This window comes from Neophocaena asiaeorientalis, unplaced genomic scaffold (genome assembly GCF_003031525.2).
Source record: "Neophocaena asiaeorientalis asiaeorientalis breed wild unplaced genomic scaffold, Neophocaena_asiaeorientalis_V1.1 scaffold119, whole genome shotgun sequence".
NCBI classification, from domain to species: Eukaryota; Metazoa; Chordata; class Mammalia; order Artiodactyla; family Phocoenidae; genus Neophocaena; species Neophocaena asiaeorientalis.
The window spans coordinates 3,045,134-3,066,403 of NW_020175821.1; the positions used below are offsets into that span (position 1 = coordinate 3,045,134).

The 21,270-nt window shown below is 46.7% G+C and overlaps 1 protein-coding gene and 1 pseudogene across 4 annotated transcripts; both read left to right on the forward strand.

Annotated features, from left to right (window-relative positions):
* The first annotated feature begins 254 nt into the window (after positions 1-254).
* On the forward strand, positions 255-20,885 carry PPP1R14D (protein phosphatase 1 regulatory inhibitor subunit 14D). Of its 4 annotated transcripts, none has more exons than XM_024732569.1 (6): positions 255-342; positions 10,233-10,319; positions 12,412-12,646; positions 20,055-20,138; positions 20,342-20,374; positions 20,569-20,885. In XM_024732569.1, exons 2-6 carry the CDS (start codon positions 10,288-10,290, stop codon positions 20,632-20,634), a joined length of 450 nt encoding a protein of 149 aa, XP_024588337.1. In that variant the 5' UTR covers positions 255-342; positions 10,233-10,287; the 3' UTR covers positions 20,635-20,885. The 4 variants fall into 4 exon arrangements, with proteins under 4 accessions (XP_024588337.1, XP_024588336.1, XP_024588338.1 ...); XM_024732568.1 differs by lacking the exon at positions 255-342 and adding an exon at positions 7,143-7,222; XM_024732570.1 differs by lacking the exon at positions 255-342 and adding an exon at positions 7,751-7,814.
* Positions 4,397-7,384, forward strand: LOC112391243 (60S ribosomal protein L12 pseudogene; annotated as a pseudogene).
* Positions 20,886-21,270: the final 385 nt, after the last annotated feature.

Below are 21,270 nucleotides of genomic sequence, written 5' to 3' on the forward strand. Positions count from 1 at the left end.
GAAGGGGCTGGCGGAGAAGAAATGGGGAAAAGCCCTATGCAAAAGATCTCGCTGTCGTCGTCAGCCCTCGGGAAATCATTTCCATCTGTGGCAGGAAGAGATCCCAGAAACTGCGTGGCTGCACCTTTGGTAACTGGAATCCAGGATGCCTGCTCCATCGTCACCACCTTCGCCAGCTCCGGAAGCCCTCCTTTCTGTCAGAGTGAGAAACAGGAGATTTCCAGTGTCCAGGCTTCCCTGCTTGATCTGCAGTGGTTCCTTTTGGCTTGAGGCCCTTCCTCATCGTGTACTAACGTTTACATTCGGGTCACTGTCGGAGCTGAGTCCCTGTTAGCCTCCTTGGTGAGTTGATCCCTTCTCTGCAGAGTCCCTCTCCTCTCTCACCAGGTGGGGTGCTCCTGGTCAGGAGCTGGCTGCTTTCTTCCAGTGAAATAACATCCTTGGAAGCTAGAAATTGCAGCTTTCCAAAGTAGCTGAGTTAATGACCTTCACAGAGCCATGGACTCCTTGAAGCCAGGCTCATTGCATTTCCTGAGAGAAGCTCCTCCTAAAGTCTATTCTTTATTTTTTTATTTTTGGCTGTGCTGGGTCTTCGTTGCTGCACGCGGGCTTTCTCTAAGTTGCGGCAAGCAGGGGCTACTCTTCCTTGCGGTGCACGGGCTTCTCATTGTGGTGGCCTCTCCTGTTGCGGAGCGTGGGCTCTAGGTGCGCGGGCTTCAGTAGTTGTGGCTCGCAGGCTCAGTAGTTGTGGCTCGCGGGCTTAGTTGCTCCGTGGCATGTGGGATCTTCCCGGACCAGGGCTCGAACCCGTGTCCTCTGCATTGGCAGGCGGATTCTTAACCACTGCACCACCAGGGAAGGGAAGCCCCTAAAGTCCATTCTTTACAGAGCAAGATTGATCCTATTAATGCTTTCCCCCCAAAGAGATTCCACACCTTCTCATGATGACTTAACAAACCCCAGCCCAATGGGAACGGTCTTCCTACTTTCTTATCTAGAGCAGCTTTACCTACTAGGTCCTGTAGCCAACCCTTCAATCATTTTCCTGGCTAAACTGCAACATTCCCTAGCTGCCCACATTATGAGTGTTGGGGGTGGGAATCTGAGGTCTGTCTCCCCTTCTCTGGATTTTCTGGGTTTTTCCACTGCCCCAGGCACAGTGGGGAACATAGAGCAATGATGGTACACCAGGAATGAAGCATACGATCGTGCAGTTACTGGAAAGAAAGGATTTTGTTGAGATTTCATTCCTACCTCCTTCAATACCTTATGCATACAAGAATCCTAACACAGGAGACTGTTACCTTATGGTAATATTACTACAGATTAATCATTACTTCCATTACACCATTACACATTACTTCCATTCCATCATATACACCATTACAAAAACCTACATCCGTCAAGCCCTGACAATGCCCAAACCCTATGTATTTCCCACGCATTGCCCCATATACTCAAAACAAACCAAAAAAGCAGGTACTAATTTTATTCCCCTTTTACAGATGAGCAAACAGGCTCAGACAGGTGAATGAACTTGTCAGGTCACGTGGCAGTTAGGTGGCAGAGCAGGGATTGGAGTCCAGGAAGGCCACGTCTGTTGCTTCAGCACCTAAACACTGCTTTACTGCACTTACAATTCTGACTTCAGCTGGAAATTCCACCCTCACCTCAGATTCAACTTGCCTGAAACATAAACTTTCAAGTGATGATCAGCCCCCATTTGAGATGCTTGCTGTGTGCCAGACACTCGACATCTGTGATCTCTGATTCCCACAACAGCTCTGAGAATAGTTTCTGCTTTGCAGAGAGGCTCACTAAACTCCATCAAGGTCACGCAGTGAAGAGTGGGAGGCAAGACTGTGTAGGGGTTCAGCTTGTGGGCTTCAGACTCAAGACTACTGGGTTTAACTCTTTCATCTGTCACTATCAGTTGTAGACTTCGGCAACTTATTTAGCCCCTCTGTGCCTTAGCCTCCTTGTATATGAAGTGGGGCTTCACAGGGTTAGTATGAGGGTTAAATGAGTTAATACAGATAACATTTGACACCTGAAAAAAGTGACAGAGTCAGAATTTTATCTCAAGTCTCTCTGACATCAAAAAGGACACTTTTCTCACTACCTTATGCTGCTTCTTACATCCAGAAGACAAAACCTACACACGAGGGGAAAAAGGACTAAGATAGTCCACCAAAGTAGTGAAAGTGATGGCGTTTGAATGATGGGAATTCGAAGTGACATTTTCTTCTTCCTAGCTTAAAAATTATTTCCGACGCTTCCCTGGTGGCGCAGTGGTTGAGAGTCCGCCTGCCGATGCAGGGGACATGGGTTCGTGCCCCGGGAAGATCCCACATGCCGCGGAGCGGCTGGGCCCGTGAGCCATGGCTGCTGAGCCTGCGCGTCTGGAGCCTGTGCTCCGCAACGGGAGAGGCCACAACAGTGAGAGGCCCGCGTACCGCAAAAAAAATAAATAAATAAAATAAAATAATTTCCGAAATTTCCTTTAGTGAGCATAGAATGCTTCCATGGTGAAGAGAAAACTACATCATCACAACCTCCACATTGATCATATTTAGCCCCAAAATGCTTCTGTCTCCATATTCTCTCCTGATCTCACTGTTCCAGTCACTTTGGAGTCATCTGTGGGCCCTGGCTTTTCTTTTTTTTAAAAATTTATTTATTCATTTTTGGCTGCGTTGGGTCTTCATTGGTGCGCACGGGCCTTCTCTAGTTGTTGGAGAGTGCATGCTTATCGTGGTGGCTTCTCTTGTTGCAGAGCACAGGCTGTAGGCTCACGGACTTCAGTAGTTGTGGCATGTGGGCTCAGTAGTCGTGGCAGACGGGCTTAGTTGCTCTGTGGCATGTGGGATCCTCCCAGACCAGGGCTCAAACCCGGGTCTTCTGCATTGGCAGGCAGATTCTTAACCACTGTGCCACCAGGGAAGCCCCAGGGAAGAGCCAATTTTGACTCCATGTTGGATTTGTTTCTTTGAATTTAACCTTTGCTTTTCATTGTTTTTGTTATTATAATCATACATAATGGCCTGCCTTAGGGAACCCTGCCCCTGTGTCTGAATGTTAAACTAAAGTGCCTTTGTTCAGCTCACAGGGAGACAATCTGACCCTGCCCACCTGTGAATGGCTGCAAAAAAAGAAATTAACACATCCCCTCCCTGATGCAGGCCACAGGAGGAGATGTTTTGCAAGATAAATGGCCTTTTTACTTTACTTCCTCACCTCCTCCCCCTCTCTGTTCTATAAAAGAAACAGGCATCCAGACCCAGATAGGATGGTTTTTTGGGGACCCTAGTCTGCCTGTTTTCCAAATAAAGTCGTATTCCTTGCCTCAACAGCTTGTCTCCTGATTTATTGGCCTGTTGTTTGGCGAGCAGAGTGAGCTTGGACTCGGTAACACTCTAGCCCTGCCTTCATCTGTCCTTCACCTGTTCAGATCCAGTGACCCCCAAGACCCTCTTTAGCAGTGTGTACAGAACCAGCTGTCCTCTGGATGGATTCATAAAGTTTGGTTTGTGGAGAGGTAGAGAGCGTCAGAGGTACTGGGGACCTTAGTTAAAGCCCTTCACCTTACATATAGGAAACTGAGGTCCAGAGATTTGTCCTTGATTTGTTCAGAGACACAGAGATAGTATGTGGCAGAGGCCACCTCCAGACTTCAGGTCTCTTGAATGCCAATCTTAGGTCCTTTCTGTAATTCTGACCTGACTTCCTGCAAAGCATTTCCAGATGATATTGTTTTCTAATTGTACATTGCAGGCCCAAGGAGAGCTGTCTGGGTAAGTTATCTCTTTTGTTAGACCATGTGGCTCACTCCCTGTGTATGAACTTGGGAAAGAGAAAGCCAGGGTTTATGCTACAGGTTTCCTTCATATTTGCCATACCACCAGTACCAACCACTGACCTTAGGAGTGGGTGTTTTGGTGAGAACATTCAGTCCTTAACACCACTACTAGAAAAGAAACCCTGAGTGCCTTGTCTTGGATGGTGGTCTGGTGGTTTCTGTAAGTAGGTATAATGGATTGTCTACAAAGATGGCTATCGAAGATGGTAGACAGGACCTCACTTTCCCTGTAAGTGCATGCTGCTCCTCCCACCAAGAGGTGACATCTATCTTTCCCCTCCCTTTGAATCCATAATTTGCTTTGACCAGTGGGACGGAGCAGAAGTGGTGCCACGTGACTTTCAGGCCTCAGCCTTGTGGCTTACATTTTCCCCTCTTAGCACCAGTTGTGATGTAAAGAAGTTTGACTACCCTGAGGAAGAGAGAGGCCACCGGAAGAGAGCAAGACCCTGGAGGATGAGAGACTGTGAAGGGAGAGAGAGGGATCTGGCTATCTCACAGTCACCTCAGCTGACTAGCTTCGTGAAGCTATCCTGCATCCTTAGCCCCAGTCGACTCGTCCCAACAGAGATTAGCTACACCTGTGAAGCCCTGCTCACGTTGCAGAATTGTGAGCAAATGTGTTTGTTTTAAGCCTTTAAATTTTGGTGTGATTTCATAAGCAGTTAGGTTAGCGGGTCCCTGGAGAAAGAGAATCAGGAATGGCATTCTTGACATAAGAGAAGCCATTTTGGGGGAAGTCCCTGGCAGTGCAGTGGTTAGGATTCCGGGCTTTCACTGCCGGGGACCTCAGTTCGATCCCTGGTCGGGGAACTAAGATCCCACAAGCCGCGCTATGAGGATAAATTTTTAGAAAAAAGAGAGAAGTCATTTTGTGATCTAAGCCTGGCCGCAATGCTTGCCCTCAAACAGGTCTCAGTAACAAGGATCTTGAGGGAACAAAGGAATGTCAGAACAGAGAAGGCAGTCAAACAATAGTGCAGTGATAAAGCAGAGTCCTAGTTCCTCCTCAAGGGATATATTCAATACATAATTAGACGTCTTTGAGTTCAGCAGGAACTAAGGCCCCCCCCCAGGTGGAGGACGGAATGATGATGTTGACCCTCCTGACTTCAATCCACCAAGACTTGGACTCTGTCAACCTTTGCCATAATTCTGTGCTCTGAATTCTCCTCTGCTCAAGCCTCTTCATGAATATGCATGTACCCTTAACTCAGAACTTCCAGTTTTGCTGTTCCAGTGAGAGGCTGCTTTGGGAAAGATCCCTGGTGTTCTCCTTACTTGCTGCAAGTAATAATGAATCCTTCCTTTTCCCAGTCTCTGGCTGGATCATATCTGTTGGCTCAACACCCACCAAGAGGCCAACCCAGTTTTTGGGTAACTGTTTTGTGGCAATAATAACTGAAACAGAAGGATAATATATTTACAGAACAAATTTTAGTTTTAATTATCTAATGATTATAAATAAATACATTTTATAAATTTTAGTTTTAATGATCTAAATAAAAGCCTTCTAATTCCCTTGATAATGCAGAGTCAAGGATTTTTTTTTTTTTTTTAATTTATTTTTGGCTGCGTTGGGCCTTCATTGCTGTGCGCTGTGCGCGGGTTTTCTCTAGTTGTGGGGAGCAGGGGCCACTCTTCGTTCCGGTGCGCGGGCTTCTCATTGCAGTGGCTTCTCTTGTTGCAGAGCACAGGCTCTAGGCGCGTGGGCTTCAGTAGTTGTGGCAGGTGGGCTCAGTAGTTGTGCCTTGTGGGCTCTAGAGCACAGGCTCGGTAGTTGTGGCGCACGGGCTTTGTTGCTCCGTGGCACGTGGGACCTTCCCGGACCAGGGCTCGAACTCGTGTCCCCTGCATTGGCAGGCAGATTCCCAACCACTGTGCCACCAGGGAATCCCAAGGATTTTTGATAAGGAATTTTGGGGAAAGTAATGACCCTTGAAATACTTTTCCAGGCAAGGCTGCTGTCACCTGTTCAATCTTTATGTAAAGGAGACAAGGCCCCTCAGATACTGCTGCAGCCCTAAAAGGGGAATCTTTTTGTTTGTTTTTGGCCACTCCTTGAGGCTTGTGGGATCTTAGTTCCCCGACCAGGGATCAAACCCAGGCTCTTGGTAGTGAAAGCACAGAGTCCTAACCACTGAACTGCCAGGGAATTCCCTCAAAAGGGAATTCTTGAAGAATTTTGCTAATGTCCAAAATGCTCATGGGACTTCCCTGGTGGTCCAGCGGTTAAGACTACTTGCTCCCAAGGCAGGGGGCCCAGGTTCGATCCCTGGTCGTAGAACTAAAATCCCACATACCGCAACTAAGCCCATGCACCACAACTAGAGAAGCCCGAGTGCTGCAACTAGAGAAGCCCATGTGCTGCAATGAAGACCCAGAGCAGCAAATAAATAAATAAATTTTTAGAAAGTGAAATAGCTGCTTGGGAAATTAAAAAAAAAAATGCTCACAATATTTCAGCGTGTTTGATAGCCTCTAAATGGTCACTAATGGCCCACACCTGCTGGTATTCATGCTGTTTTGTGTGTAATCTCCTCCCCTTCAGCATGGCTGGACCTAGTGATTGGCTTCTGATGAATAGAATACAGCAAAAGTCATGGGATGTCACGTCCTAGATTAGGTTACAAAAGGACTGTGACTTGCTTTTGGCTTTCGGATCAGAGGAGGCCAAGGTGCAACTTTCTTCAGTCATCCTGAATCCGGGTTCATCCGACACCAGCTGCCTCCACTATGCCGCCTAAGTTCGACCCCAACGAGATCAAAGTCGTGTACCTGAGGTGCACCGGTGGGGCAGTCGGTGCCACGTCTGCCCTGGCCCCCAAAATCGGCCCCCTGGATCTGACTCCAAAAAAAGTTGGTGATGACATCGCCAAGGCAACTGGTGATTGGAAGGGTCTGAGGATTACAGTGAAGCTGACCATTCAGAACCGACAGGCCCAGATTGAGGTGATACCTTCTGCCTCTGCCCTGATGATCAAAGCCCTCAAGGAATCACCAAGAGAAAGGAAGAAGCAGAAAAACATTAAGTACAGTGGAAACGTGACTTTTGATGAGATTGTCAACATTGCCCGACAGATGCGGCATCAATCTTTAGCTAGAGAACTCTCTGGAACCATTAAAGAGATCCTGGGGGCCACCCAGTCTGTGGGCTGCAATGTTGATGGCCGCCACCCTCACGACATCATAGATGACATCACAGTGGTGTGGTGGAATGCCCAGCTAGTGAAGCACTGCAAAGAAAAATAATAAAGGGTTATTTGACAACCAAAAAAAAAAAGACTGTGACTTCCATCTTGCCTACCCCCCCCAGCCCCGCCCCTCAGTGCCCTGGCTCTTGTGGAAACCAGCTGCCATGTGGTGAGTATCCCTCTATAGAGCTCCACATGGCAGGGAACAGATGTCTGGCCAACAGCCCTGGCCCGCACCTGGCTTGCACCCTTCTGAGAAGCCCTGAGCCAGAAGAGCCAGCCAAGCCACCAACTAAAACAGTGATAAAATAAATGCCTGCTGTTTTAAGCTGATCAATTTGGGGATAATTTGTTATGCAGCAATATAAAACTAAGATATTCATTAACTTAAAACATTAGGATATCAAACTATAAACAGTTTATTTGGTACAACCTTTCAGGGAGCTAATATGGCCATAACATCAAATTCCCCTACAAGTTCACACTTCCTTTGGCCTTGTAGTTCTGCCTCTAGAAAATCCGCTAAAGTGTGGGAGGGGGGAGTGGGGGTGGGAAGCATGCGTTGCTAAAAAAAGGAATAGTTACAAGGATGTTCAGAGCAGCAATATTTATAATGGCAAAAAAATTGGTAGCAATCTATATATCTAGTAGCAGGGGATTGAGTAACTAGATCATGGAATTGCCTCTAACAGAACAGGTTGGAAACTATTAGTGAGTCTTGAAAGCAAAGTGACTTGCCGTCAGCACTTGAGAAAATAAAGGTAAGTTTTGCTTCATAAGACATTTTCATTTCGTGTTTGTATGCGTGTGTGTCATGAGGTTAAATGAATTTCTTACTCTGAGTCATGGTCTAAATTTTGAGAAACTCTGCAGTGTTGAAAAAAGATGTGTATAAAATTACTTAATGACACAAAAAGTATTCAAAATATAAGTTACAAAATAGCACACATATGTTACAAAATGATCCAATTTCGTGAAAATCCAAAATAAGTAAATCTATATAAAAAGTGGAAAATACACCAAACATATCATTTATACTTCTTATATCTATATTTTAGAATTTTCTATAATGAACATGTCTTTTTAAAAACTTTTTATTGAAGTATTGATAGTTTGTTTTTTTTTTTAACATTTTATTTATTTGGTTGGTTGGGCCGGGTCTTAGTTGTGGCAAGGGAGCTCCTTAGTTGCAGCTCGCCAGCTTCTTAGTTATGGCATGCAAACTCTTAGTTGAGGCATGCACGTGGGAGCTATTTCCCTGACCAGGGATTGAACCTGGGCCTCCTGCACTGGGAGCGTGGAGCCTTAACCAATGTGCCACCAGGGAAGTTCTGATAGATTTTTTTTTTTTTTTTAATATTTATTTGGGGCTTCCCTGGTCACACAGTGGTTGAGAATCCGCCTGCCAATGCAGGGAACACGGGTTAGATCCCTGGTCGGGGAAGATACCACACGCTGCAGAGCAACTAAGCCTGTGCGCCACAACTACTGAGCCTGCACTCTAGAGCTCGCGAGCCACAACTACTGAAGCCCGTGCTCTTAGAGCCTGTGCTCCGCAACAAGAGAAGCCACCGCAATGAGAAGCCTGTGCACCCCTGCTCACTGCAACTAGAGAAAGCCCACATGTAGCAACAAAGACCCAAAGCAGCCAAAAATAAATAAAATTATTTTAAAAAAAAAGAGAGAGAGAATAGAAACTTGCCAGAATGCTAGCAGTGGTTTTGTGTGGCAGGATTATGGGAATTTTTTAATGTTTTAGAAAATTTAGAAATGTTTCTAAAATGAACATGCTTTTCTTTTATTATAAAAATTTTTAAGGACTTACCTGGTGGTCCAGTCGTTAAGACTTCTGCTGCAGGGGGCATGGGTTTGATACCTGGTGGGGAAACTAAGATCTCACATGCTGCGTGACGTGGCTGAAAAATTAAAAAACAGGGCTTCCCTGGTGGCGCGGTGGTTGGGGGTCCGCCTGCCGATGCAGGGGACACGGGTTCGTGCCCCGGTCCATAGTTCTGATGGGGTCTGCCTGCTGCTTATTTTATCCCACCACTGGACCCAGGCCAGGCCAGGAGAGCAGGGCAGACACCCTTGCCTCTGCCCAGGCCTGCACCCTCTTTATTTCCCCACCCTGATATGACCCTGTGGTCCTGGTGGTTTTTCTTCACATCTTATCTTGAAACTTGAGTTCCCTTATCTTGGGCAAACTTACTGATGAATAGTGACGCTGAGATGGAAGAATGTAAATAAGGAGGGTTACACTATAAATAATGGGCATAACTCATTTGTGTACCATTAAGCTTCACTGGGGCCATGTTGTGTGCTCATGCAGAATCTCACCAACCCCCAGTTTACAGATGAAGAAATATGCTCAGAGAGCCCCCATGCATGAACCTGTCTGTGTTCCTGTGTAGGCATTCATGAAGTTTGCATATTCCAATCCATTGCCAAGTTCTGTTAAATATTACCGCCTAAATAGCTCTCCAATGTGTCCACTTCTCACTATCACCAGCGCTACCTCCCCCTGTCAAGCCCTACAGCAAATGGCCTCCCAACTGACCTCCAGGACTTCTGTGCCCTCTGATCCTCTCTGTATTCAATAGCTAAGGCGATATTTTGGAAATTTAAATCTGAACTCGTCAGTCTACCCAGCCACCCTTGCTTAAGATTTTGCAGTTATTCCCAACGCTCTTAGGATAGAGACAAAACTCCTTGACATGGTTGACAGGGCCCTATGTAGATACCTCCACCCTGTCTGCCTCATGGCTCGCTTTTGCTTCCCTCATCTCTTTGTTCCATCTCCATTGACCTTCTCTAGTCCCTTGTATTCACCCTCTTCCTCCTGTCACAGGGCCTTTGCATATGCTGTGCCTTCTGCCAATTCCACTCTTGCTGGCTCCTATACCTAGTTAACTCCTACTATATCTCCTCTTACCTTTTCTTCAGATCATTAAATACAGTCGTAGTTTTACATTTATTTGATTAGTTGGTTAATGTTTGTTTATTTTTATACTAGACTGTAAGTTCCATGAAAACAGAGACTGTCTTTTGGATCACCAATCCCCAGTACTGACTATAATACTTGACCTACAAGAAGAGCTCATAAAATCTTTGTTAAATGAATGAGTTAATGAATGAACAAAACCCATAGACTCTTCTGATCTGGTTCCTTTTCTTGAAAGGGCTCCCAAACGCTTCAGAAGACAGAAACAGAAGAGGGAGGGAACAGCCATAATAATGCCTATCACAGAATGTAACAGGTCATCAAGGTAAGAGCTGAGTCTACAGGCTGTATTTTAGAGCCCTCCCTACCCCCTTCTTATTGCCACCTTCTTCCAAAGAGGACCAGGAAGGAAGCCACTGCAGAGAAATTCCAGGGCCAGCCTTTGACGGACAGAGCCTCACCAGGAAGGCAGGGAGGATGAGAAGGCAAAGAAAGGAAGAGAAGGGATGTCTATTGAGAAGGGACTCTGTTTTGGATATCAGGCTGAACGTTTACGTACATCATCTCATTTAATCCTCTCCAAAACCCCATTTTGCAGATGAGAAAACAGACTCAGGTTGTGAAACTTGAGGGTTATTAAACCAATGCAGGGCAAAGCTGGGTTTGAACTGGGGTCTGTCAGCCTTCCTCTGAAGCCTGGGCTTTTCCAGGCTACCATCCTGGCCTCCAGCCTTCAAACATCTCCCTCACCCTGTTAACTTAGGACCTAAAATTTCATCATTAAAGACTCATCCGTTGGCCTGTGTCTAACACTGTCTTTTAGGAGTCAGTGTATGAAGTTGATACTTTGGAAACAGAAACTCATCATCATAAAGGCAATCACTACAAGACCTAAAAAGAAATACATAAAAGAAAAAAAAAATACATAAACAAAAATTAGAATGTGCAAAGGAAAGGGGATGAGAGAGCATGAGTGAGGGAGTTAAATCTCTCATCGTTCATACTGAGGAGAGAAGAGATACTGTCTCAAATGGACAAATTTATGATATTACACAAAGGGATAATGGTGATCTCAGGAGAACTAAAAGCAGAAGCTGTTGGTTGGGTTCCCTCTAGGGAGTGGAACTGGGGGGAAGAGAGACACTTTTCATTTGTCCTGAGCTGTTCATAAAAAAAAAAAATTATAGTAGTATTCTGTTGTGTAACCTTTCTAAAAAGTTTTGAAGTTTTTGTTACAAAAGACTAAACAAACAAAAACACCCTTCCTTTATTTATTTATTTTGTAATTTATTTATTTTTGGCTGCATTGTGTCTTCGTTGCTGTGTGCGGGCTTTCTCTAGTTGCGGCGAGCAGCAGTTACTCTTTGTTGCAGTGTGTGGACTTATTGCAGTGGCTTCTCTTGTTGTGGAGCATGGGCTCTAGGCAAGCGAGCTTCAGTAGTTGTGACACACGGGCTCAGTAGTTGTGGCACGCGGGCTTAGTTGCTCTGCGGCATGTGGGATCTTCCCAGACCAGGGCTCAAACCCGTGTCCCCTGCCTTGGCAGGCGGATTCTTAACCACTGCACCACCAGGGAAGTCCAAAAACACCCTTCCTTTAGATGCAAGTAGGCCTAGAAGTAATAGTCCTTGACACCTGGGTAAATGTTAGGTCTGCAGGGTTCCTCTGCATCAGGAAGGACATGAGTTGGGGAAGGGTCATGTTATGATAAACCTGGCTTCCTAAGCAGTTGCCCCTGGGGAATGGGCTTGGGAGACGAGCTCGCCTTTGCAAACACAGGGCCAGGGTAGTGCCTCTTCCCTCACATTACTAAAGGCAACTCATACTCAGACACAAGAGGATACTGACCCCATTAGGGCCAGAGATAACCACCCCTCTAATTATCCCTGAGGCGACTCTGCCATCAGCAGCACCACTCTCTGAGCAGGAGCCCTTGCCAGCCAGGGACCCCACTGCAGCAGGATCCATGTGACCGCAGCTTCTGGGGGCCCAGGTGGATCTAGGCCAGGAAAGTGGGACACTGAGGGCTCTCAGGTGAGTATGACTCAGGTCAGAGCCCCGCACGCCTCAGGACCCAAGGGCCTCTTCCTCCTCTGGAGGCATGGCATCCTCTTGACCTTTGCTTGGTATATCACTCCGTCCCAGCGGCTGCAGAAAGGGAGCCCGGGGCACGACTCAGGAGTGCCACTCACCAGCAGCCAGGAGCCAAAAGAGTGGCATTCCCAGCACTAGACAAAGGCCTATTGATCTTTGACCCCCACCGCTCCAGGAGCCTTGGCCCTCCCTCCTGCCTGCTTTCCTTTCTTCCCTGCTGGCCTCACCCTCTGTTCTGTCTCCTCATTCCCTGGCTCTCTTGCTCTGACTGGCAGTTTTTCCCAGCTCCTTGACCAAACCAATCCTTCCATGCTGTCTTCAAGCCCTGCCTCCTGCACATCTCCCAACCTGAACAAGGAGAATCCAAGAAAGAAGGTCCAGTGGGCTTCTGGGAGGAGGAGGACGTCATCCACAGACTCAAAGTCCCAGTCCGACCCCTCCAAAGCGTCCAGGTCCCGGAAACTCGGCCGGCTGACGGTGAAGTATGACCTGGGGCAGCTCCAGAGCTGGCTGGAGATGGAGCAGTGGGTGGACGCCCAGGTTCAGGATCTCTTCCAGGTGGGTAAGACACCGCGGGCCAGGGGACCAGGAGAGAGCCTGCTCTGAGGCCTCAGGAGGAGCTGGAGGGCAGATGAGAGATGCTCCCATGGAGACAAAGTTTTTCCCCACAGGTGAATCATGGGTTTGCAGTCCTGAAATCTGCCTCCCTCTGGTCTGGGCTCTGCCTCTCACTCTCTACATAATCTGCAGCAGGTCTTTTAACATCCCTGAGACTTAGTTTCCTAATCTATAAAACGGGGCTATCAGTGCCTGTCGTATCCCTTTCGTAGGACTTTTTGAGGCTCAGATGAGATAGTAGAGGAGTTCTTTTTCTTTATTTTATGTCTTTATTTACTTTCAACCTCAACACACATACACAAGTAGAGCGACATTGTTCATTCCTGTGGCTGTCAGCCATGTGTAGCTATTTAACTTTAAACTGATGAAAATTAAAAGTTCAGTTCTTCAGTCACACTAGCCACATTTCAAGTGCCCCATACATCCAGATGGCTAGTGGCTACCAAGTTGCCAGCACAGATACAGAACATTTCCATCATCTCAGAACAGATAGTGCTGGACTAGAAGGTCAAAGTGATCAATAGTGAACGCTAATACCAGCGCCTGACCTAGCCTTGGCCCTGGCTCTGACTGACTCCCCTCAACCCCACCCTGGGAGAGTAGCCTTTTTTTTTTTTTTTAACCTAGATACCTACTAATCGGGATCCTAGTGTAGTAACAAATGCTGCTCCAACAAGAATAACATTTGGAGCACTTAACTCTGCACTAGGCACAGTGCCCAGCACCTGACTTGTGTTATTTCATTCAGCCCTCCCCACAAGTCCATTAGGTAGGTATGGTTTACCGTGGAGGACATGGAGGCTTAGAAATGTTGAGTAACTAGCCCAAGGTCACACCACTAGGGAGCCCAGGGACCAGGAGCTGCAGCTGGGGCTCTGCCTGTAGCGCCTGAGCGTTTATTCAAGCTGCTAGTGGTTCTCCACACCTGAAGTACTTCAGTAATAATCCGATGCCCCAGCTGCATTTCAACTGAATTTCAATCTACTAGGGTGGGGCCCAGGCACTGGTCTTTTTCATAAGCTCCACTGCTGATTGTAGCGTGTGGCTGGCGAGAACCACGCAACAAGCTGGAGACCAGAGTCCTCCTTGTCCACATGCCATGGTCCTTGTTTCTCTCCTTCCTTACTCAGGTCCTGTCTTTTCTTTTGGGGGCAGCAAGGGCTTGTGATTCTTCCAGGTAAGGGCTGTGTCAGTGGTTCTGTGGTTGGGGGAGGGGAAGAGTGATGCATGTGGCCCAGGCTGTCTTGTGAGTCTCACTGTGTCATGTGTTGGTTTGGTCCAGGTGTTGACGGTGTCCCTGGCAGCATCCTGGGCCACTCGCAGAGGGGAGAGAGATGCCCTAGAACTGGGAACAGGAGAGGCAAACTTTCTTTGCCTATGTATACTCTCGCCTTGCAGGATATCTCTGCTGCCCTTCATTCCTGCCAGCACCCTCCCTCTCTGGATCAGTTTCAATTTCAGACTGTTGTGCCCTTACATAAAAAGTCTCATATCTCAGACACCTCAGGGCAAAGATCAAGGCAGGGGAAAAGCTGTAAAATAATGAACTCATAACATTGGAAAACAGGACATGTGGGAGGACTGCTCCCAGGCAATGACTGTAATAAAATAACCTGGTCTACAGTTGTCATGACAATTGTCCAAAGGTGCCAGGTGGCAGTTCCTCTTCTAATCTCTGTCCTTTTCAGCAGGAAGCAGGCAAGTGGCTGGGGAAGCCTCAGGTGGCTGGTCATCTTGGGCAGAGGTTGAGGCAACCCAGTCTCCAGGCTTACCCTGCCTCAGTTATTCCTGCATAGAGCCCCTCTCCACCCACTGGGACTCCCCACCACATGCCCACCTTGGGTAGCACCACTGGGAATGGTTCCAGGAGTGGGTTGCGTCACTATTTGTTTAGTTTAGCTTAGTGGAACCCAACCTTCCTTTGTTGGAGGACCCCACCTCTTCTCACTGGGTGTGTAGCCTGCTTTAGGGTCTTGTGAAAAGCCAAGTCTGGGTTCAACAAAACAAACTGACTTGGGGGCCTGGAGTTCCTGTTGTCCAGAAATGGAGTGTGGATTTGGCTTCTAAGCAGGGACTTAAACACTCATGAGTTTCTCCTATTTTAAGGAGACTCTTGTTTAACAATATGCCCTCCTTTTGTTACCATCCCCTATTTCCTGTCTCCTTTACAAGGCTCCTTAAAGGATTTGTACCAACTCAGAGGCTTTACTTACTTTTTCCTTTCCTATCACCATTCAAACCACTGGATTCTGACTTCTGTTCCCACCACTCTATTGAGACCTCTTGGCAAAGTCACCAGTCACCACCTTGGGGCCAAATCTAGTGTACACATCAGCAGGGGACACTGTTGACCACTCCAGAGTTTCCTATAGTTTACATGATACCATGCATTTTGATGCAGCCCTTTTGATGTGATGGCATTTTAAGAAACAATCTATTAAACTTACAACTTTAGGGCTTCCCTGGTGGCGCAGTGGTGGGGAGTCTGCCTGCCGATGCAGGGGACACGGGTTCGTGCCCCGGTCTGGGAGGATCCCACATGCCGCGGAGCGGCTGAGCCTGCGCGTCTGGAGCCTGTGCTCCGCAACGGTGAGAGGCCCGCGTACCGCAAAAAAAAAAAAAAAAAACTTACAACTTTAAAAATGTATTATCAGGAATTCCCTGGCAGTCCAGTGGTTAGGACTCGGAGCTTTCACTGCCATGGACCCAGGGTCGATCCCTGGTCAGGGAACAAAGATCCTGCAAGCAGTGAGGCCAAAGGAAAAAAAAACAGTGTATATATATGTGTGTGTGTGTGTGTGTGTGTGTGTGTGTGTGTGTGTGTGTGTGTGTGTATATATGGTCAATGAAATGTGAAACAAACAGTTGTTAGCTCATCTCTGAACTTCACTCGATTACTGGTTTCTATGGCAGAGAGATCAGGAGTAAGTGAACAGACTATGGAGTGGAGCAGAGAAAGGGGTCAAATCAGGCAGCATCTGTCAGGAAACCACCACATGTAATACAGAGTCACAATATGACCATACTTGTTCACCTCGGTCAGAGTTGTTTGATATATCTGCTCATTTTCTGAGAATTCAAAAAATACTTGAGGGAAAGAATATTTTGGATTATGATTTGAGCCCATATTCTCAATACCAGACTGCAGTGACAATCTGACTCTCAGTGATATACATACCCTATGTTCAATATACGTATAGTTAATGTCATAAATGATATAAAATGGTTTTAGGAGCAGGACTAATCCTTTTTTAGAGGTGGAATTCTAATCATTAGTATGTATTTTTATTATTTGGCCCCAGCATCCACCTTCTGGGATTCCAGTTACATGTATGTTAGACCACTTGATATGGTCCTACAGATCACCAAAGCTCTATGCTGTTCTTTTCTTTTCTACCAGTTTTTTTCTCTCCATGCTTCATTTTGGCTAGTTTCTTTTGCTATTTCCTCAAGTTTAAATGGTATTTTTTTCCTGTAGTGTCAAATATGCTGTTAATTCCATTCAGTAAAATTTTTCTTTAAAATATTTTATTTTTCATCTCTAGATGCTTCACTTTGTTCTTTCTCATGTCTTCCATTTCTCTTATTACTATGTTCATGTTTTCCTCATTTGCTAATTCCATCATCTCTGTCATATCTGATCTGCTTCTATTAAGAAGATTTTTTTCTCCTGCTTATAGGTCACATGTCCTGCTTCTTGGCATGATTAGTGATTTTTTTATAGATTTATTTTTAATTAATTAATTATTTATTTATTGGCTGCACTGGATCTTCTGTTGCTTTGCACGCGCTTTCTCTAGTTGCAGCGAGTGGGGCCTACTCTTCGTTGCGGTTTGCAGGCTTCTCATTGTGGTGGCTTCTCTTGTTGCAGAGCACAGGCTCTAGGTGTGCAGGCTTCAGTAGTTGTGGCACACGGGCTTCAGTAGTTGTGGCTTGTGGGCTCTAGAGCGCAGGCACAGTAGTTGTGACGCACGGGCTTCGTTGCTCCACGGCATGTGGGATCTTCCCGGACCAGGAATCGAACCCGTGTCCCCTGCATTGGCAGGCGGATTCTTAACCACTGCGCCACCAGGGAAGCCCTGTGACTAGTGATTTTTTTTTTTTTTTTTTTTTTTTTTTTTTTTGCTGTACGCGGGCCTCTCACTGTTGTGGCCTCTCCCGTTGCGGAGCACAGGCTCCGGACGCACAGGCTCAGCGGCCATGGCTCACGGGCCCAGCCGCTCCGCGGCATGTGGGATCTTCCCGGAACGGGGCACGGACCCGCGTCCCCTGCATCGGCAGGCGGACTCTCAACCACTGTGCCACCAGGGAAGCCCTGACTCATGATTTTTGATTGGATGCTGGACATTGTGAATTTTACGTTGTTGGATTTTTTTTCTTCCTTTAGAGGGTTGGACTTTGTTCTAGGATGCAGTTTAGCTACTTGTGGTTCAGTTTGATCCTTCTGAAGCTTGTTTTTAAGTTCTGTTGGGGTGAGTATAGAGTGGCCTTTAATCTAGGAAACAATTTACCCCCCAAGTAAAGCAGGGCCCTCCTGAGGTCTCTCCTGAATTCCTGTATGATCGGTGATGACTGTCCACTCTGACTGAGTGGAAATTGATTTGTGTCAGTCCTCTGTGAGGTCTGGGAAGTGTTCATCTCTGTGCCCACAGTGCCTCAGAGTACCTGGCTTTGTGAAGTTTTACCCTGTGAATGTGTATCTTGTGTTCAGCAAAGACTCAGAAGAACCCTCATGTAGATTTCTGGAGGTCTCTTTCTTCATAACTCCCTCCTCTGCAGAACTCTGGCAACTTCCAGCCACCTCAACCCCAAATTCTGGTATCTGTCATATCAATTTAGTATGACCACTGTGCTCTGCTTGGGATCTCCCTTTCATTTCGTTTCTTTCCCAGGTAGTGCTGAGTTACCTGTTATGTAAAGTCTGAAAACACTTTTCATATATTTTTGTCTGGTTTTCTAGTTACTTATGTTGAGAGAATAAATCCAGTCCCTGTTACTTCATCATCAGAAGTGTAAACATCTTGTTAACTCCTATTCAGCCTTCAGGTCTGAGATTAGAGGTCACCTCTTCCTGGAAGCCTTCCTAAACCCCAGGCTTGGTTAGGTTCCCCTTCCATGTGCTACCATAGTGTCTCATCAGAGTGCTTATTGCCCTGTATTATAACTGCCATTTGACTTGTCTGTATCCCTCAGGAGACTATAAGCTTTTCAAGGGCAAGATCATGTCTGTCTGTCTTTGCTGTTATGGCCCCATCACAATGCTTGGTGCATAGCATGCTCTCAATAAATCTGCATTTAATGAATGAATGCTAAATCAGATGCGCTAGAAACCAAGGAAGCAAAGGGGAAAGTCTAGAGTTTAGGGTGAAAGAAGTAACTTAGAACCCTAGCACTGTTTATTTTTAAAATGGTATAGAAGGACCAAAACTGTTAACAGTGGTTACCCATTGGCAGTGGAAGGAATGAGAGGGTGAGGCATCTTTTCTCTTTCTTTCTTTTCTTTTTTTTAAAAAATATTTTTAAATTAATTAATTAATTTATGGCTGCGTTGGGTCTTTGTTGCTGTGTGTGGGCTTTCATTGCAGTGGCTTCTTTCTTCGCAGAGCACAGGCTCCAGGTGCACGGGCCGCAGTAGTTGTGGCTCGCGGGCTTTAGAGCGCAGGCTCAGTGGCCATGACTCACGGGCCTAGGCGCTCCGTGGCACGTGGGATCTTCCCAGACTGGGGCACGAACCCGTATCCTCTGCATTGGCAGGCAGATTCTTAACCATTGAGCCACCGGGGAAGCCCTTTCTTTTCTAAATCAACTTTACTGAAGTCTAATGGCAGACAACAAGATTTGCCTGTTTTTGAAGTGTACATTTGAATGCACTCTGCCATATATAACCACTACCCCATCAAGATATGGAACATTTCCACCATCCAAAATGTTCTTCAAAAAGCACTTACGGGGCTTCCCTGGTGGCGCAGTGGTTGAGAGTGCTTTGCAACGGGAGAGGCCACAACAGTGAGAGGCCTGCGTACCACAAAAAAAAAAAGAAAAAAAAGCGCACTTACTTGTTTTTGTTTTTTTTTTTAACAGAGAGGGAATTTTTTTTAAAACAAGTTTATTTTATTATTTGTTATTTATTTATTTGGCCATACCGTGTGGCATGTGGGATCTTAGTTTACCAACCATGGATCAAACCTGTGCGCCCTGCAATGGAAGCATGGTGTCTTAATCACTGGACCGCCAGGAAGTCCCAGCACTTACTTTTAAAAAAAAATTAATTAATTAACTTATTTTGGCTACGTTGGGTCTTTGTTGCTGCACATGGGATTTCGCTGGTTGTGGTGAGCGGGCGCTACTCTTTGTTGTGGTGCATGGGCTTCTCACTGCGGTGGCTTCTCTTGTTGCAGAGCACAGGCTCTAGGCACGCAGGCTTCAATAGTTGTGATGCACGGGCTCAATAGTTGTGGATCGTGGGCTCTAGAACACAGGCTCAGTAGTTGTGGCTCACGGGCTTAGTTGCTCCGTGGCATGTGGGATCTTCCTGGACCAGGGCTCGAACCTGTGTCCCCTGCATTGGCAGGCGGATTCTTAACCACTGCATCACCAGGGATGACCCTTATTTTGGAACATTTTATAATCTGTAACAGAAACCCTGTACCCGCTAGTGGTCACACCCCATTCCCTACCACCACCACTCCCAGCATTAGGCAACCACTAATCCACTTTGTGTCTCTATAGATTTACCTATTCTGGACATTTCATACAAATTGAATCATATAATATGAAGCCTTTTGTTACTGGCTTCTTTCACTTACATGTTTTCAAGGTTAATCCATGTTGTGGCATGAATCACTACTTTGTTCCTTCTTATTGCTGAAAAATATTGTATGGCTACATCATATTTTACTTATCCATTCACCAGTTGATGGACATTTGAATATGAATAATGCTGCTGTGAACATTCATATGGACATATGTGGATGTATGTTTTCACTTCTCTTGGGAATAGACCTAGGAGTGGAATTGTTGGGTCAGATGATAACTCTATATTTAACATTTTAAGGAACTGCCAAATTATTTTCCAAAGCATCTGCACCATTTTGCATCCCTACTAACAATGTTTATAACTATTGAAATTAAACAGATACTCTTTTTAAAGAACCCTAGACTGTTTCAGGTAGACCATAGTAGTTATTCAGTAACTGTTGAATAAAAGGATGAATGGGGTGGTTTGAGTAAGGTGAGGAGAGGAACTGAACATGGGAAATAGAGTGGGAGATGGGTGAACCCGACAGCTAACTGTCACCCCAGCACCAGCTAGCCAGGCTCCTCTGAGCCCCGTGTGATTCCCAAACAGGATCAACCAACTCCTTCTGAGCCTGAGATCGACCTGGAGGCTCTCATGGAACTATCCACAGAGGAGCAGAAGACTCAGTTGGAGGTAGAATGGGGGGCCAGGCCCCGGGCCCAGGGGTTGGGGGATGGAAGCTGGGCTTGGACCAAGGGGAGCCCAAGAACCCAGGTTCTGCCTCCCCATCTGTGTGTGGAGAACCAATTCAGAGGGGAGAATTCCTGGGAGACTGATTGGGGACTCGTGACAAAGTGCTGTGGCTCGGGAACCCACTCTCTGCTTTCTTCTACCAGGCTATTCTCCAAAACTGCCCCCGCCCCACAGAGGTAAGGGATGCTCTGTTAGTCTGGGGGTAAGAGGAGGCCCAGCGGGACGGCAGCTAGCGAAGAGGAAAGCTTGGTCCTGGGTCCTTCTCCCCTTCCCTGACTCTGAAGCGATGGGGTCAGGTGGAGACTAGGGAGAGCAGTGTGGTGGGTGGGTGTGACCCCACGCCTTGATCTCACCCGTGTTTCTTTCTCAGCCTTTTATCTCTGAGCTGCTCAGTCAACTCAAGAAATTTCGGAGACTCAGTCGGCCTCAGAAATAAGCCTTGTGAGACTACCTTCATCAGCTTCAGCACTGCCAGGTCTGCCCTGAACCCCTGGGTCCTAAGCTGAGAGGGAAACAGCTCCTTGGGACACAGACAAGGAACATGGAGAGTGAGGAAGGACATTTGGACACCCCCGTCTATGTGCAGTCACAGCTAATTCCTGTCAGCTGGGCTTTCTGGGAGCCAGTCATGGCTATGGCCCAGTGCTTTCCTCGGCAGCCGAGTGAATAAAACCTTGAGGAGCCCCAGCTGAATGGAGTGTGGAGCATATCTGTGCTGAGGGATGGAGGAGGGAGGGATTGAAGTGTTATACCATAAGGCCAGCATCCTGAGTCACTAGTCTGCATCCACATGCCTCACCCATCTGTCCATCTATCCATCCATCCACCCAGGGCTTGAGAATTCAAAGATAAAGGTCACAGTTCTGCATCAGAGAAATTACCATCAAGCAAGACCTGGAGGCCAAGCAGAAGGCACCTGGCTAAGAGACACAGCATCCTGACATCACCAATAGGAACCCAAGTGGCAAAGACCCATAGGAGACGTAACAGGAAAAAAACTAGCTGGGTTTGGGGGCCTCAGGGAAAGCTAAACCCTCTTCCCTCACTAAATGATTCAGGAGACCTCAGGCTG

Excerpts from the sequence above, each read along its gene's own strand:
- PPP1R14D (XM_024732568.1), top strand. Across the intron at positions 10,320-12,411 it reads GAATGTAACAGGTCATCAAG|CCCTGCCTCCTGCACATCTC; the intron begins GTAAGAGCTGAG and ends GCTGTCTTCAAG. Across the intron at positions 20,139-20,341 it reads AGCAGAAGACTCAGTTGGAG|GCTATTCTCCAAAACTGCCC; the intron begins GTAGAATGGGGG and ends TTCTTCTACCAG.